The sequence below is a fragment of the Harpia harpyja genome, chromosome 17 (assembly GCF_026419915.1).
Source record: "Harpia harpyja isolate bHarHar1 chromosome 17, bHarHar1 primary haplotype, whole genome shotgun sequence".
Taxonomy (NCBI): domain Eukaryota; kingdom Metazoa; phylum Chordata; class Aves; order Accipitriformes; family Accipitridae; genus Harpia; species Harpia harpyja.
The window spans coordinates 12,492,067-12,504,429 of NC_068956.1; the positions used below are offsets into that span (position 1 = coordinate 12,492,067).

At 50.0% G+C, this 12,363-nt stretch overlaps 1 protein-coding gene across 1 annotated transcript in view; it reads right to left on the reverse strand.

Annotated features, from left to right (window-relative positions):
• Window positions 1-8,849, reverse strand: part of MAML2 (mastermind like transcriptional coactivator 2) — a 221,718-nt gene extending 212,869 nt beyond the window's left edge. Inside the window, exon 1 of the mRNA XM_052812768.1 lies at window positions 6,553-8,849. Within this exon, the coding sequence (XP_052668728.1) occupies window positions 6,553-6,954 (402 nt within the window). The 5' untranslated portion in view covers window positions 6,955-8,849. The remainder of the gene's footprint in view (window positions 1-6,552) is intronic.
• Window positions 8,850-12,363: the final 3,514 nt, after the last annotated feature.

Here is a 12,363-nt window from a genome sequence, read left to right on the forward strand (position 1 = left end):
AGAGTAGAAACACTGAGTTTTTAGTTTACAATGCGCTCACCTAAGAACCGTTGCTTGCGAGTTGCAGGTATTTTGTGTTAGGTATTGGTGTTGGCAGTTCAGTACAATTATGGATTGATTACCTGCATCTAGTAATACTTTGGAAGACCTTGACAAGGTATGACAAATTCACAGGTTGGCTCTCAAGAGGCTATAGGAAGCTTTTCATGGGAAATCTGGGGCATAAATAGTTTATGCCTTCATCTAAAAAAAAAAAAAACAAACTGTCTCTTAATACTGTTAAGTTGAAAAAGTGATCCAAATCTCACTTGGCACCAACTCCTTCTTTTCTGCAGGCAAGACCACTGCCTCTTTCACTGCTCAAAGCTGTTCCAAACTGCAGCAGCATGATACGGTTAAGATCCTTTTTTCAGGTTTACAGCCACTGATTCATACTTGAGGAAAACACAGCCCTGTCATGAATCCCATCAGCTTCATGCTACTGCTGCTGGGAGTACCATCCCTGGGAAGTCACGCAGGGGAACGCTGATATGTGGACACCGGAGAGAGGCACCAAAGAGCAAAGCCCTTGTTCCTCTTCTTCTCTTTGGACCAGTCAGGTGGCCAAAGCTCTTCTACGTACCATGTAGCTGATTGTGTGTCCTCTAAACACTATGTGTTGCATAGTGGTTTCTTTAATCACCTTCCTGAACTCCATAGGCATGATGGTGTCAGGTCATTATCATGTAGAGCTGGGCCCTCAGTGGAGACCAGGGTCCCTTGTGCGAGGCAGTGAGACAGTGCCACCTGAAGAGCTCAAGCATAGAATGGAAATAGTGGCACAACAGGGGACATGCGCAAGGTCACAGAGACGCTTGCTGGCAGAGCTGGCACCTCTATGCCAGCGCTGTGTTAGCTGGAGCAGCTTGCCAGCTTCCAGCTCCTCCTAAACCACGTAGGAGGTGCAGTATAAATCTACCAGTGGAGATATTACCCTTCCCAAAGTTGTCAGAGGGAGCAGGATGGAGCCCTTCTTTTCCAGTAATGAGACACGGGTGAAGTTTCAGTCTCCTAAGCCAATGGACTTGATAAGAAAGGCAGACTACAATTGGCCTCCTAAGATGATATCTTGGTAGAAAGGACCACTGACAGCAGTTAGGAAGAGAGGCATGTTACGGCCTTTCTTAACCTGCTGACTAACCTAGTTGCTGGGGTTTTTTTGGTCACTGCAAGCTAACTGAACCCCACATACACCTTCTGCAGGCAGCGTTCTCTGCGAGGGGAAAAGTAATAATAGTGAAGTAAGCCAAAGTTTCAGCAAAGCAGCTTCTCTGACTCAGACGTACCTTTCTAAGGTTCAGATTTCCCCACAACGTGGCTAACATTTTTGCTGGAGTCACACTTCTCAGTGCAGAAAAAACAGCAGCTGTTTATCACTTTCCTTTGTTGTGGTGCTACACACAAGGGACTCAATTTGAGGACCGCAGGGGATGCAAAAGCTCTATCAGAGGTCGTGCCGTAATAGTCAGGGAAGTTAAGAAGCCCATGGGTTGGCCTCAGAGAGTGTGTCAAGTCCAGGCAGACAAACTGTTCCTCTGCTCACTACCTACAGGAACTTTGGTGGGGGAAACAGTCTGTTAAACAATTTCAGAATGGAGGAGAGTTTCATTAAATATATTCAAAGCTTAAAAAGCTTCAAAGGCGGCAAGTGATTTGACTGGAGAGCTAGGACTGAAAAGGCCGCTGCACTAACATACATTTAACAAATTCACTTGCTGAACTTTTCATTAAATATAGCTTTTATGCAGCTTCCAGGGGGTCTCGATTTTGGTTCGGAAAATGTTCTCACAGCCGAGGGAACAAAGATTTTAAATGACGCCCATGTCCATCCTAACCAAATGGCTCCCAGCAGGCCAGAGGGCCCATGACAGCAGATCAAAGTTTTCTGCCCACAAAGGCAATGTGACTTATTCATTTTACCTGATTCGGCTACATAAATTGTTTTTATCAGAACCCAGCTTTGCTCCTGCAGAAGCACAAGGAGCAAACAGTGGTCCTTCACCTCACAAACACAACATTTCATTGCTTTGGCACCGAACTTGTTAGTCAAAAGATCCCAGCTCAGCTTTGCAGAAGGGTTTGTGCTTTAATCCACCTGTGCTCACCGCACCGTAATGTCACTTCACCCCATAGCTGGTCACCTTATACTGCTTGCTTCAGAGCGCTTCCAAAAGTTACATATGTCCAGAACCAGAAAATGCAGCTATTTCTGCAGGGTACCCTGGCAGCCAACTAGCAAACAAAGCAAAGAGCTTGGGAGACAGGGAAAGTGTAAACTTGGGCCAAAGACAGCAGAGCACAATCCTTCCTTTTAAAATACTTGAGAATCTTTAATGCTAGCACAGGGGAGGCCAAACCTCAGCAAGCACAGTGTGGATCATAAAAAAAAAGTTATTAGGAAACAAAGTCAGGGCTTCCATGATCATTAAAGGATCTCCACATAAAATAACTGCCTAAACTGAGGTTTTACAAGCCAAACTTGGCTCTTGGCACCACTGTCTTCCACTGAGGACCTCAGGGAACTGGGACAAACCCATTGACTCTTCCAGATTCGTACTGCCGTTGATGGGAATTTAGGGGAGTAGGAGGAATTAACCCATTCCCCTCTTCCTTGGCTACATCGTCTTTATGATACTGTGTTCCCTTTTCTTTTTCACCTGCTTGCAGGCTGCATCTTGGGAGCAGGCCACTTTCTCAGTCACTCTTCTGAGTACAGAAAATATTAATATATTTAATTAATATTTTAAATTAATCCTTATAATGATAAATTCAGCACAACTTTGAGATGGGTGAAAGTAGAACAAGTCACCTGTGACTGATGACAAACATCGCTTAACACACTGACAGCCACCGGTGTGATGGCTGCAATGAAAGAACCTGACCAGAATAATACAATAATGCCCACAAAACAGAGTTTGCAGCTTGCACAGAGCAAAATGAACAGTGCTCAGCCTATGTCAGAAAAATGAAGGAACGCATCAGCCGCTGGAGATTTGAAACTGCCGTGCAAGAACTTTGGTATTACCAGTTCAATGCTTAAGCCACAGAAGAATGCCCTCCAGGGCTAACTGTTTATATATAATATAAATAATATAAACAGCTAAGTTCTGGAGGGCATATACATACATATAGATGTATGTATAAAAGAAAGACAGAATATTTTATCCGTTCCGCTCCGTACCATGAAAAGTAACATCGCCATATAAAAAACCAAATGCCAGCTCTTGGGAAATGCAGGGAGGCAGAAAGTACAAAAGCTTTCCTAGCCGTGTACCGAAGAATAAATTTCTCCTTCACATGCACCCACATCCATTGGTCCAGCTAAAAAAATCTGGTCTCCACTCTCCAATTAGAAAATGCTGCTGCCAAAGATGCTTTCTCAAAAATCAAAGTAACTCTGCCGAGTTAAGCCCAAACCAAACCCCACTAAAAACTCTCTCTTCTGCCGGGTTTAAACTGTCCACTGGGAAAAGATAATTATCAAATAATAGTATCAACAATGTCACATAATCACTTCAAGCTCTTTGCTATGTTCAAGTGAACGTTGTATCAAATGTTATCGAGTGTCAAATATTTACTCTTGAGTCCAACTGTGTAAATGACCCATCCAATGCCACTAAACATGGCAGGCACACTTGTAACAAGAGCAGTGGGACCTGCAAAGCAAAGGAAACAACCCAGCTATTTTCAGGAGAGGAAGCGCGGGGACAATCTTGGTTTTGCAGACAAAGAGCGTCCTGATAGCCAGAACTCCCCAAAGAGAGTTATGACTGCCCTTGCTCTTATCTGTGCGGAGTTCTTTTTTAACTGGTGGACCTAGAGCAAGGCAGGTGGAGCTTTACAATCCCCCCGTGGAGTCCGAGATGTGTCCAATCTCATATGCTCAGTGTGAGACTCGCACAAATGCTCCTGTCTTGTGCTTCCCTGTGCCAGAGCTGTACCTGCCACAACTGAAGCTCAGAGCTGCAGCTTGTTGCAGGACCCTGCACACCTCAGATCTGCTGCCTGGTGTAAGCAAAAAGTCTGGAATTAGAGGAACAGTGCCTATCAGGCTTCCACTGGATTTCCTCTTGGGAAACACCCCATAGAGGATGAATTCTGCTCAGAGATGGTTCTCTTCACCATCCATTTATAATGCACAGGACAACAGGCTTAGTCTGTCTTGTCCTTCCTCTTCAAGTACCTTTGGAATAACTGGTAGAGCAAATTCCTCCTCCAGCTATGGCTGGAGGGAAAGCAAGACCCCATTGCTGCCTGGCCCAACCCTGCCCCCTGAATTTTCAAGAACAGGAGCACAATGTATGACCGTCAGCCACTTGAATTCATCCCACTCAGACACTGTGTGGTTTGCTTTTCCTTTTTAATATTTGCAACAATGACGTTCTACAGAGCTCTTGGTAAGGGCAACATGTGCCTCCATGACACAGAGACGTGACTTTGAACCGATGCCTTTCTCTGTTCCTTAATTAGGCAGTCCTACCAGAGCAGCAAATGAGGAATGTCTGTGTCAAGCACAGAGTGGGAGGATCAGTGATGTGCAGCGATACCATTACAACAATACCGCTTCATGAGCCAGCATTTCTTCAGTGTCAAAACATGGTTCAGGGCCCCAAACGTCATGCCCAGTGAAGTCACATACCTTGTCAGCAGGATTACTGGACGCTAGCATGCAAAAACGAGCGGGACTTTGTCAGACCTTTCCCTTGCCAAAGACACATATGTACAGAGTTATCTGGGAGGTAACGCAACACGCAACGTGGAGTGAGGGCCGTGCACGGCATTCTCCAGCAAAGAGGAGGTTAACAAACATTAGCGGTATTTCAGAAACAAGGACAATCTCTCTGCATTTAAAAGATGAAAATCTTTCAATATTTTCTTTGGAGTTGTTTCATTAGAACTTTCAAACAGCTGCCTCCAGCTATTTCATAATAATAGTAACAACTAGTGAAAAAAAATGAAAACAAAAAAAAAACCCACACAGGCCCGGTCCCTCATTTCAGAAAAGTAGATTTTTCTGGGACATACGTTATTAGGCAAAAGCCTTTTTTTTTCCCACAAGACAAGTGCAAAGCATTTCATTAATACACACTGGAAAAATAAGATAATGGCTTTCTCGATTGTGATGAGGAACGTGGGGAGATTTAATCTGAACACTGAGTCAGGTCGAAGCACCTAAACTCCCCTCAGACACAATGTTATCGCATTAACACTTACATCATCACCCTCACAAATGATGCTGAGTAACGCAGCCCCAAACGTTGATCCACGCACAGCGGCGAACTCCCGGGTAAGAAGGGAGAAACAACCACAAAGATCCCGCTTTAGCATACATCAGGCACTAAGAAAGATAGGTTTGATGTCTGGAGCGGAGGGAGCGATCTATTTTCAGCCGTTCGAATAGCAGCCACGGGCCTATCAGGACGCAGTCACTCCTCTTAACGTTTCGCATGTGTGCCGAGAATTAAGAGTTGGAAGGCAGCACAGCGCAGCACACGCCTTCAAAAGCGTGGTAGACGGACTGCTCGTAATAAAGTTAGCAGGAGACAAGGCTTCGCCTCCTTGACACGTTCAGAGCAATTTCCAGTTGAAAAAGATCAACATAGCATTTAGGAAGCGGCAGTGCCTGGAACACTCTTGTAACTCTGCTCCACGAAACACACTCGGTGACGGTAACAAACCGACCGTTTCTGGCGGAGCTGGCGCTCGGAGCACCGGGCGCGAGACGCCGTCGCTCTGCCGGACGTCGCCGTACGCTCCCGCGCCGCGCTGCTTCTGCAAGCGCCTGCCGGTCGCTGAGGCACGCAGCCGAGCCGCACGCACGGGCTCTGGCTTCTCGGCGCTGCCCGTCTGCCTCGTGCGTAAAGACTGGCCGAGTTCGAGGGACACGGCGGGAAACTGCTGCCTCGAGTGAGAACAGCCGCCTGACGCCCTGGCGAGCGGGATGAGATGGGGCAGGGGGGCAATTCTGAGCACGGGCAGTACTTCAGCGCTGCTTCTCGCCCCCGCCTGGGGATGCGCCGACAGCGTTTGCCGCCGGTGCCCCTCCTCAGGGATGCCTGCTGTCACCGCCTTGGCGGGGCGGTGGCGCGCGACGCTTTTTTAGGACCAGAACCCAAGAAAGCCCACGCGGTCCCAAAGTCCCTTCGAGGGAGGACACGTGCCCCGGCTCCCCCGCTCCGGCCCTGGCAGACCTGCCGGCCGCTCCTCACACCCTCGGTGCCACCGCGGGGCCCAGCACCCGGTAGGAACCACCGCGGGGAGCGCCAGGCGCAGCGCGTCGAGCCGGGCGGCCGCGGACACCCCCGCCTCGGCCAGCCCTCGGCTGGGGACGGGCCTCGGCCTCGGCCTCGGCCTCGGCGCCGACCCCACCTTCGCGCCTGGCCTGAGGGACGGCTGCCGGGCATCGGGCCGGGGGTGTGGGGGTGTGTGTGTGCCCTGAGGGGAGCGGGGGGGCTTCACCTCACGGCCGCGCGTCGCGGCCCCCTCCCGCCGGCAGGGGCCGCTGTGACTCACCGCCAGGAGGGCCGAGGCGCGCTGCTCCCCCGCCGGCTGCTCCCCGTTGATGCCGCCGTTGCTGAGGAGGTGCTGGTGGTAGTCCGGGGGCGCGGCGGCGGCGGCGGCGGGGGTGGCCGAGCCGCCGGCGGCGGCCGCCTTGGGGTGTTTGCCGGCCTTGCGGGCGCCCTGCCCCTGCTGCACGAGGTGGAGGAGCTGCAAGGTGCTCTCCCGCTCGCGGTCGGAGCTCTCGGCGCGGCCCCGCTCGTAGCGCCCCTCGCAGCTGAGGTGGTGCTGGCGGCAGACGGCGATGCGGGCCCGCAGCCGCTCCACGATGGCGCTGTGCACCCGGGGCGCCGCCGGGCCCCCCCCCAGCAGCCCGGCCCCCAGCCCCGCGGCCTGGGGGGGAGCCGTGTCGCCCATCGCTGGCTGCCGGTCCTGGCCCTCCGGATGGGTCGGTCCTCACTGCCGCATGGAGGAGGGGGGGGGGGGGGGGAGGCGGGGGCAGCGGCGGGAGCCCGAGCCCGGGGGCTGGCGGCGGGGCGGAGGGCGGTCAGCCCCGCGCCCCCAGCCCACCCCCACCCGGCCCCCGGGCGGTGACGGCCCCGCGGGGGGTTGACAGATCGTGGGGGACGGGGACGGGGGCGGGGGGCGTCCGGCGGGCGCTAGGGTAGTGCCAGCATCGGCCGGGCGGGAGGGGCGGGGGTCGGGGCCGGGCAGCCCCCGCCGGGGGGCTCCGCGGGGCGGAAAGGGCGCCCGGGGAGGGGGGGGGGGGGGGAGCTCCGCCGGGGGAGGAGGGCGGAAAAAAAAAAATAAATAAAGCGAGCCGCTGCCTCCAAAATGAGTCCCTGGATGAAGGAGATCTCCCTCGGGAATGAGTGAGACTTGGCAGGTTTATTGATTTTATTTTATTTCGGGGGAGCGGGGGGGGGGGGGGGGTTGTTCCTTGAAGTGGAAATTTAAGGCATTGCCGTGCTCGGCGGCACGGAGAAACCCCCCGGCGGACCAAAAATCTCGTAGATTTGAGGGAGTGGGGGTTGCTTTTTTGTTGGTGGTGGTGGTTGTTTTTTTTCCCTAAAGTCTTTAGTAAATGTGCAAATAAAGAGCCGGGGAAGGAGGAGGAGGAGGAGGAGGAGGAGGAGGCGGCTGGGGTTAGTTTAGTCTTTGTGCTTTCTCGTTTCTCTCGCCCGCTCTTTGCTGGCCACTCTTCGGTTTATTACTGCGTCCAACTGTCTGCCGCTAAATTGTAGTTCCTCTAAAAATAATAGAGACGGATCCCCCGGTCCGGAACAATGTCAGTCAGTGGACTTCCAGACCACGCTTCGCCTTCAGTTAATCCAGCCACTGGATAAAATCCGTACTGCTTTCAGTGCTTATTTCCCCCCTTAGTAATAAAGCAGCAAGCTACGAACCCAGGCAGAGAGCTCCTCTCGCATACTTTCCCTTATACTCCCAGACACCGAATAGTTTCAAGTACAGTTTCAAGAAAAGCACGGGGGGGAAAAAAAAAAAGAAAAAAAGGAAAAAGAAAAAAAAAGCCAGCCCCTCTTCAGACAGTAATTACAAACGGAGAGTTGCACTTACAAACTTCCAGCATTTTGCACCCAGCACAGTCCAGCCACTTTTCCTTTGTGTTTTTGTATATTCCGTCCCCGACCCGCCGGGGCGGGTGGTTGCCGGTGGGCTATCGGCGCTGCCTCCGCCGGACGCTGCCGCCGCCGCCGCCGCCGCCGCCGCCGGGTGCCCGAGCTGCCCGTTGCCCCTCCGTGCGGAGCGGAGCGGAGCGGAGCGGGGGCGGGAGGCGGGTGTCACCGATAGCGCGGCCGGGGACGCGGCGCCGGCGAGGCCGGGGCGAGGCGCGGAGCCTCCCAGCGGCCGCGCAGGGGAGTCGGGCCGCCGCCGCCGCCGCTCCCCGGGAGGTATTTGCATGGGAGGAAGCCAAGGAAATCCCCTTTCCCCTCCTCGCTCGGTACCTGGGTGCCGGGCCGGGGCGCGGGCGGGCGGGGAGCCGCCTGAGCAGCCGCCGAGGAGCGCAGCCTCCCGCTCTCCCTCCTCCCCCGGCGGCGAGACCTTCGGGCGGGTACGAGGGAGTTCTCAAATAAATCACGGCGCTGCGCTCCTCTACCAGCTGGATTTCTCTGGAACAGACGGTCGAAAAAACAAGCAGTGCCTCCTAGGGCGCTCTCATGCACGGGACGAGCGCACGACACGAGGTCAGGCTTGGGATGCGGGAGCTCCGGGCTCTGACACGACCTTCTTGGGTGTTCGGGGCAAGGCACGAAGCGCCTGCGCTTTGGTTCCTCCCCGGGAGAGACGCAGCCTTGGCGCTCCTCTTGCCCGACTCCTCTGTTTAGAGCAGGGGTGGCCGACTGCGAGGTCTGGCCCCTGTCACTGGCCTTGCTGCAGCTGGCAGCCGTCAGGTTCTGCGTGTTGCTGTAGGTGAGCTGTGAAGGAGGATGCAGAAGTAGCTGGGAGCTGGTCGGCTTTATAATAAAGCAATGCGCTGCTGTGCTACTGTGGCTGTATTACCCGAATTCCCAAATACCTCTTCAGGAATAAAAATGGCCCCCAAACATGCAGAGACACAGCCCTGCTGGAAAACCTTTAAGGTCTTTTGGGACTGTACAGCCCCTAATACAAGGGCGCATCATCTCGTTTAGTTCTGCAGCGGGTCCAGTCAGAAAAATACACAAATTTCATCACAACATACTGGGAGCATTAAGCTGAGGATGAGGAGGAACTAACCTCTTTCAGGTGGTTTTATCTTCCTTCCAAAGTCAGACACATAAATACTTCGAATGCCAGTGATGAAATGACACATTCTTGGAAATTCCCCCCAAAATACATAAAAGATACACAGCACCGGACACATGGGAAATACGAAAGCCCCCGCTTTCGTGACCCCCATCCCCTTCGCGTTGCAACAACCACCCACGAGGGTTTCCAGGATCTGGCTGTGTGAGCACCAGCCGGAGTCTCCAGCACATTCAGACCCACGTTTTTCCCAGCAAAGACTTTGATTCTTCGCTGAGGGTCGAGGTCTGGGGAAGCCGGGCTTGTGGATGTGCTACCCTCAGAGGAAGGCATTATTGCTAACAGGAAAATGGGATTTTTATGTTTAACCTTGAACAACCAAGGAAGAGTGGGTTATTATTTGATACATAACAGTAGCATGCATCTGTTGAGAACAATGGGCTGGCACAGTTGGAAAATAAAATGAAATTTTAATGTTTGTAAAATAATAGACAATGTTACCTTTGCTTCAGGCCTCGTTAGGGCTTTTATTCATTCTTTACAGCTCAGATGTCACCGCTGTGTTTAAGAGGGTCAGTCACAGAACGCACGTGTAATAGTAACACACGAATCTCATGAAGAATAAGCAAGGGTGTTTTAAACGAACTCTTGCCCAGGGTTTTCAAAGTTGCTGTGTGGGAATATGGAATTGGTGGTGCTGCTCCGGAAGATACCAGGGTAGCCGCAGGAGTTCTCCCTCTCTTACAAGATTTTGTAGAATGATCTTTCAGAACAAAGATTTTTTAATTTTAACTGAAGATGTTTAAGACTCGCTTTTTGACAAGCAGCATCTCGTGTTCTGTGGTTTAATACATCCCTTTCAGGGCAAGAGACAGCTGGTTGCAGGGCTGCACTGCAAGTCCCGGTCGCTCAATACGCAGCGAATGCTGCCCCTGGTGTTTCAGAGAAGGAAATGCCCTAAATCCATCCCTCAGCCTTTCAAGTTTTGTCCAGAAGACCCTGGCGAATGTTACCAGCCCCTGCGTACCGCTCATCATTTTTGGTTTGGCTAGTTGTCAGATTTCTTAAAGGCAAACGGTTCTTAACATCATCATAACATCACTTGCGATTCGTGTCATAGGCATTCTAATAAACACACATGATAAAACATTAACATAACAGGTCCTGAATAATTACTTTTTTTCCCTTCTGTCAACATTAATTTGTGACCTTTCTACATAATACTGTAATCTCACATGAGCTGTCATGCTTGAGCATTTATTCTGTGTGAATTCACTACTGCTGTCGAAGCTCCGAGTTCCCTAAGTCGGCAGCCCCTTCCAGATCAGCAAAACGCTTATTTGTGCTTGCTGGGTTCCACAGCCAGGAATTCTCACTGTAGACATCCCATTGTGCTAATAACTTTCCAAAAGTGGAACAAAAAGTCTGTGCTGAACCTATGTCACTTAAAAACTTGAGTACATGCTTAAATCTAGGCGCATACCTCGTTCATCTGTGTTTAGAGATCGCGTATCAAATTACTTCAAAGTTATATTAACTCCACCGGAAGGGCACGTGCTTAATATCAGTCCTGCGGAGGGTTTTGCAAACCAGAGCTTTGAATTTTCAGCCATTTCCATTACTTGCTTTTCAGCGAGGGTTCTTAGCCATTTTGAATGACTACAGTTATACATATGTGTATTTCCTGGGGTATTCCCAGCTAGGCAGGCTCACGTACCATGCAGCTCACCTGGTAAATTGTTTAACTTTGGAGCAGAGTCTGACTGCACCTGAGTCAGTTTTCTTGTCCTTAAATTTTGGGCACAAGGTGCATGCAATTACTGCTCTGCTTAAACTGTAAAATAAGCCATCTGGAACACACACCAGTTTTTTAATTAAGAATATAATCCTCAGAGCAATCTAAAGAAACTGTGTCTACATCTTATTTAATAAACAGGGGGAAAAAAAAAACCCCAAACAAAACAACCACATGCCATCACTTACTACCTAGAAAAATACCAAAATTCACATAAACTATTCAGGGAAGTGGAGGCACTGAGGGGGTTATTATCAGGTTCTTTCAGTACCATGTCACATATTTCTCGTATTATTCCTTGGCTGGTAGATCATACTTTCTTACATTCTTTTGTCTCACCTCTAAATTCAGATTAGAAATTGGTGTTTCTTATTTCTCAAAGCAGAATCAGAAGTCAACTTTATAAAGTCTAGTTTGTGTGTGCTGGATATTTCTCTTGGAGTAGTATTGTATTTACATGTGTTTATCTAACACACCCACTCTGTTTATCCAGACAAACTTAAAGAAGCATAAAACTACAAGTCTTTATTTATCCAAATAAAAGTAAACTAGAGGAGTTAAGCATGGGAATTGCCTGTAATTGCCTGCTGAACTGCTAGAAATAGCTGCTTTTTGGAAACAGGAGAAGCCTCCACTGTTGAAAGAAAATGACAGTAACAGCTATCTACTACTAGCAAAGTTTACCATCCCATTTGATCCACAAATGACTTTCTTTCTGAAAACTGAGGGACACGGGGAGAAAAATCACTTCTTTTCATACATCACTGCAAGAAGTGGACATAGAATAGACTGAAAAGGGCCTTCTCTCCCAGAAGCACATCACATTAGTAAGCCTGATCCTGTGCATAAATACCTTGTGTGAACTTTATCATTATCATAGTCTCCAGTTACAGAACTTAAACTAGAGCAGATTATTGAAACATTGCAGGAACCAAAGTGATTTCCAAGCAAGATCATTAATCACCCGCGCCAAGTCTAATCACATACTGAGCTCTCTTCATTGTTCCATTAAGACAGGTACTTTATCTTAATTAGAGCTACTACTTCAAAAATTAACACTAAAGACAATTAAAAATGCCCTATCGGAACAAACGTTATATTCTCTCACCCCCTAACTCCCCTCAAATTCTCTAATGTGGAAAAGGAAGTATGAAAGACTGGTCAGATTTCTGACTTCTCCCATCATTAGATATTTGCACAAAATTTTCCTGCTAGAAATATTCTGAGTATTTCTGTATATAGAAAGACTCAGGGGGTAAGAGTCCTCTTTGTACTTCATGCTG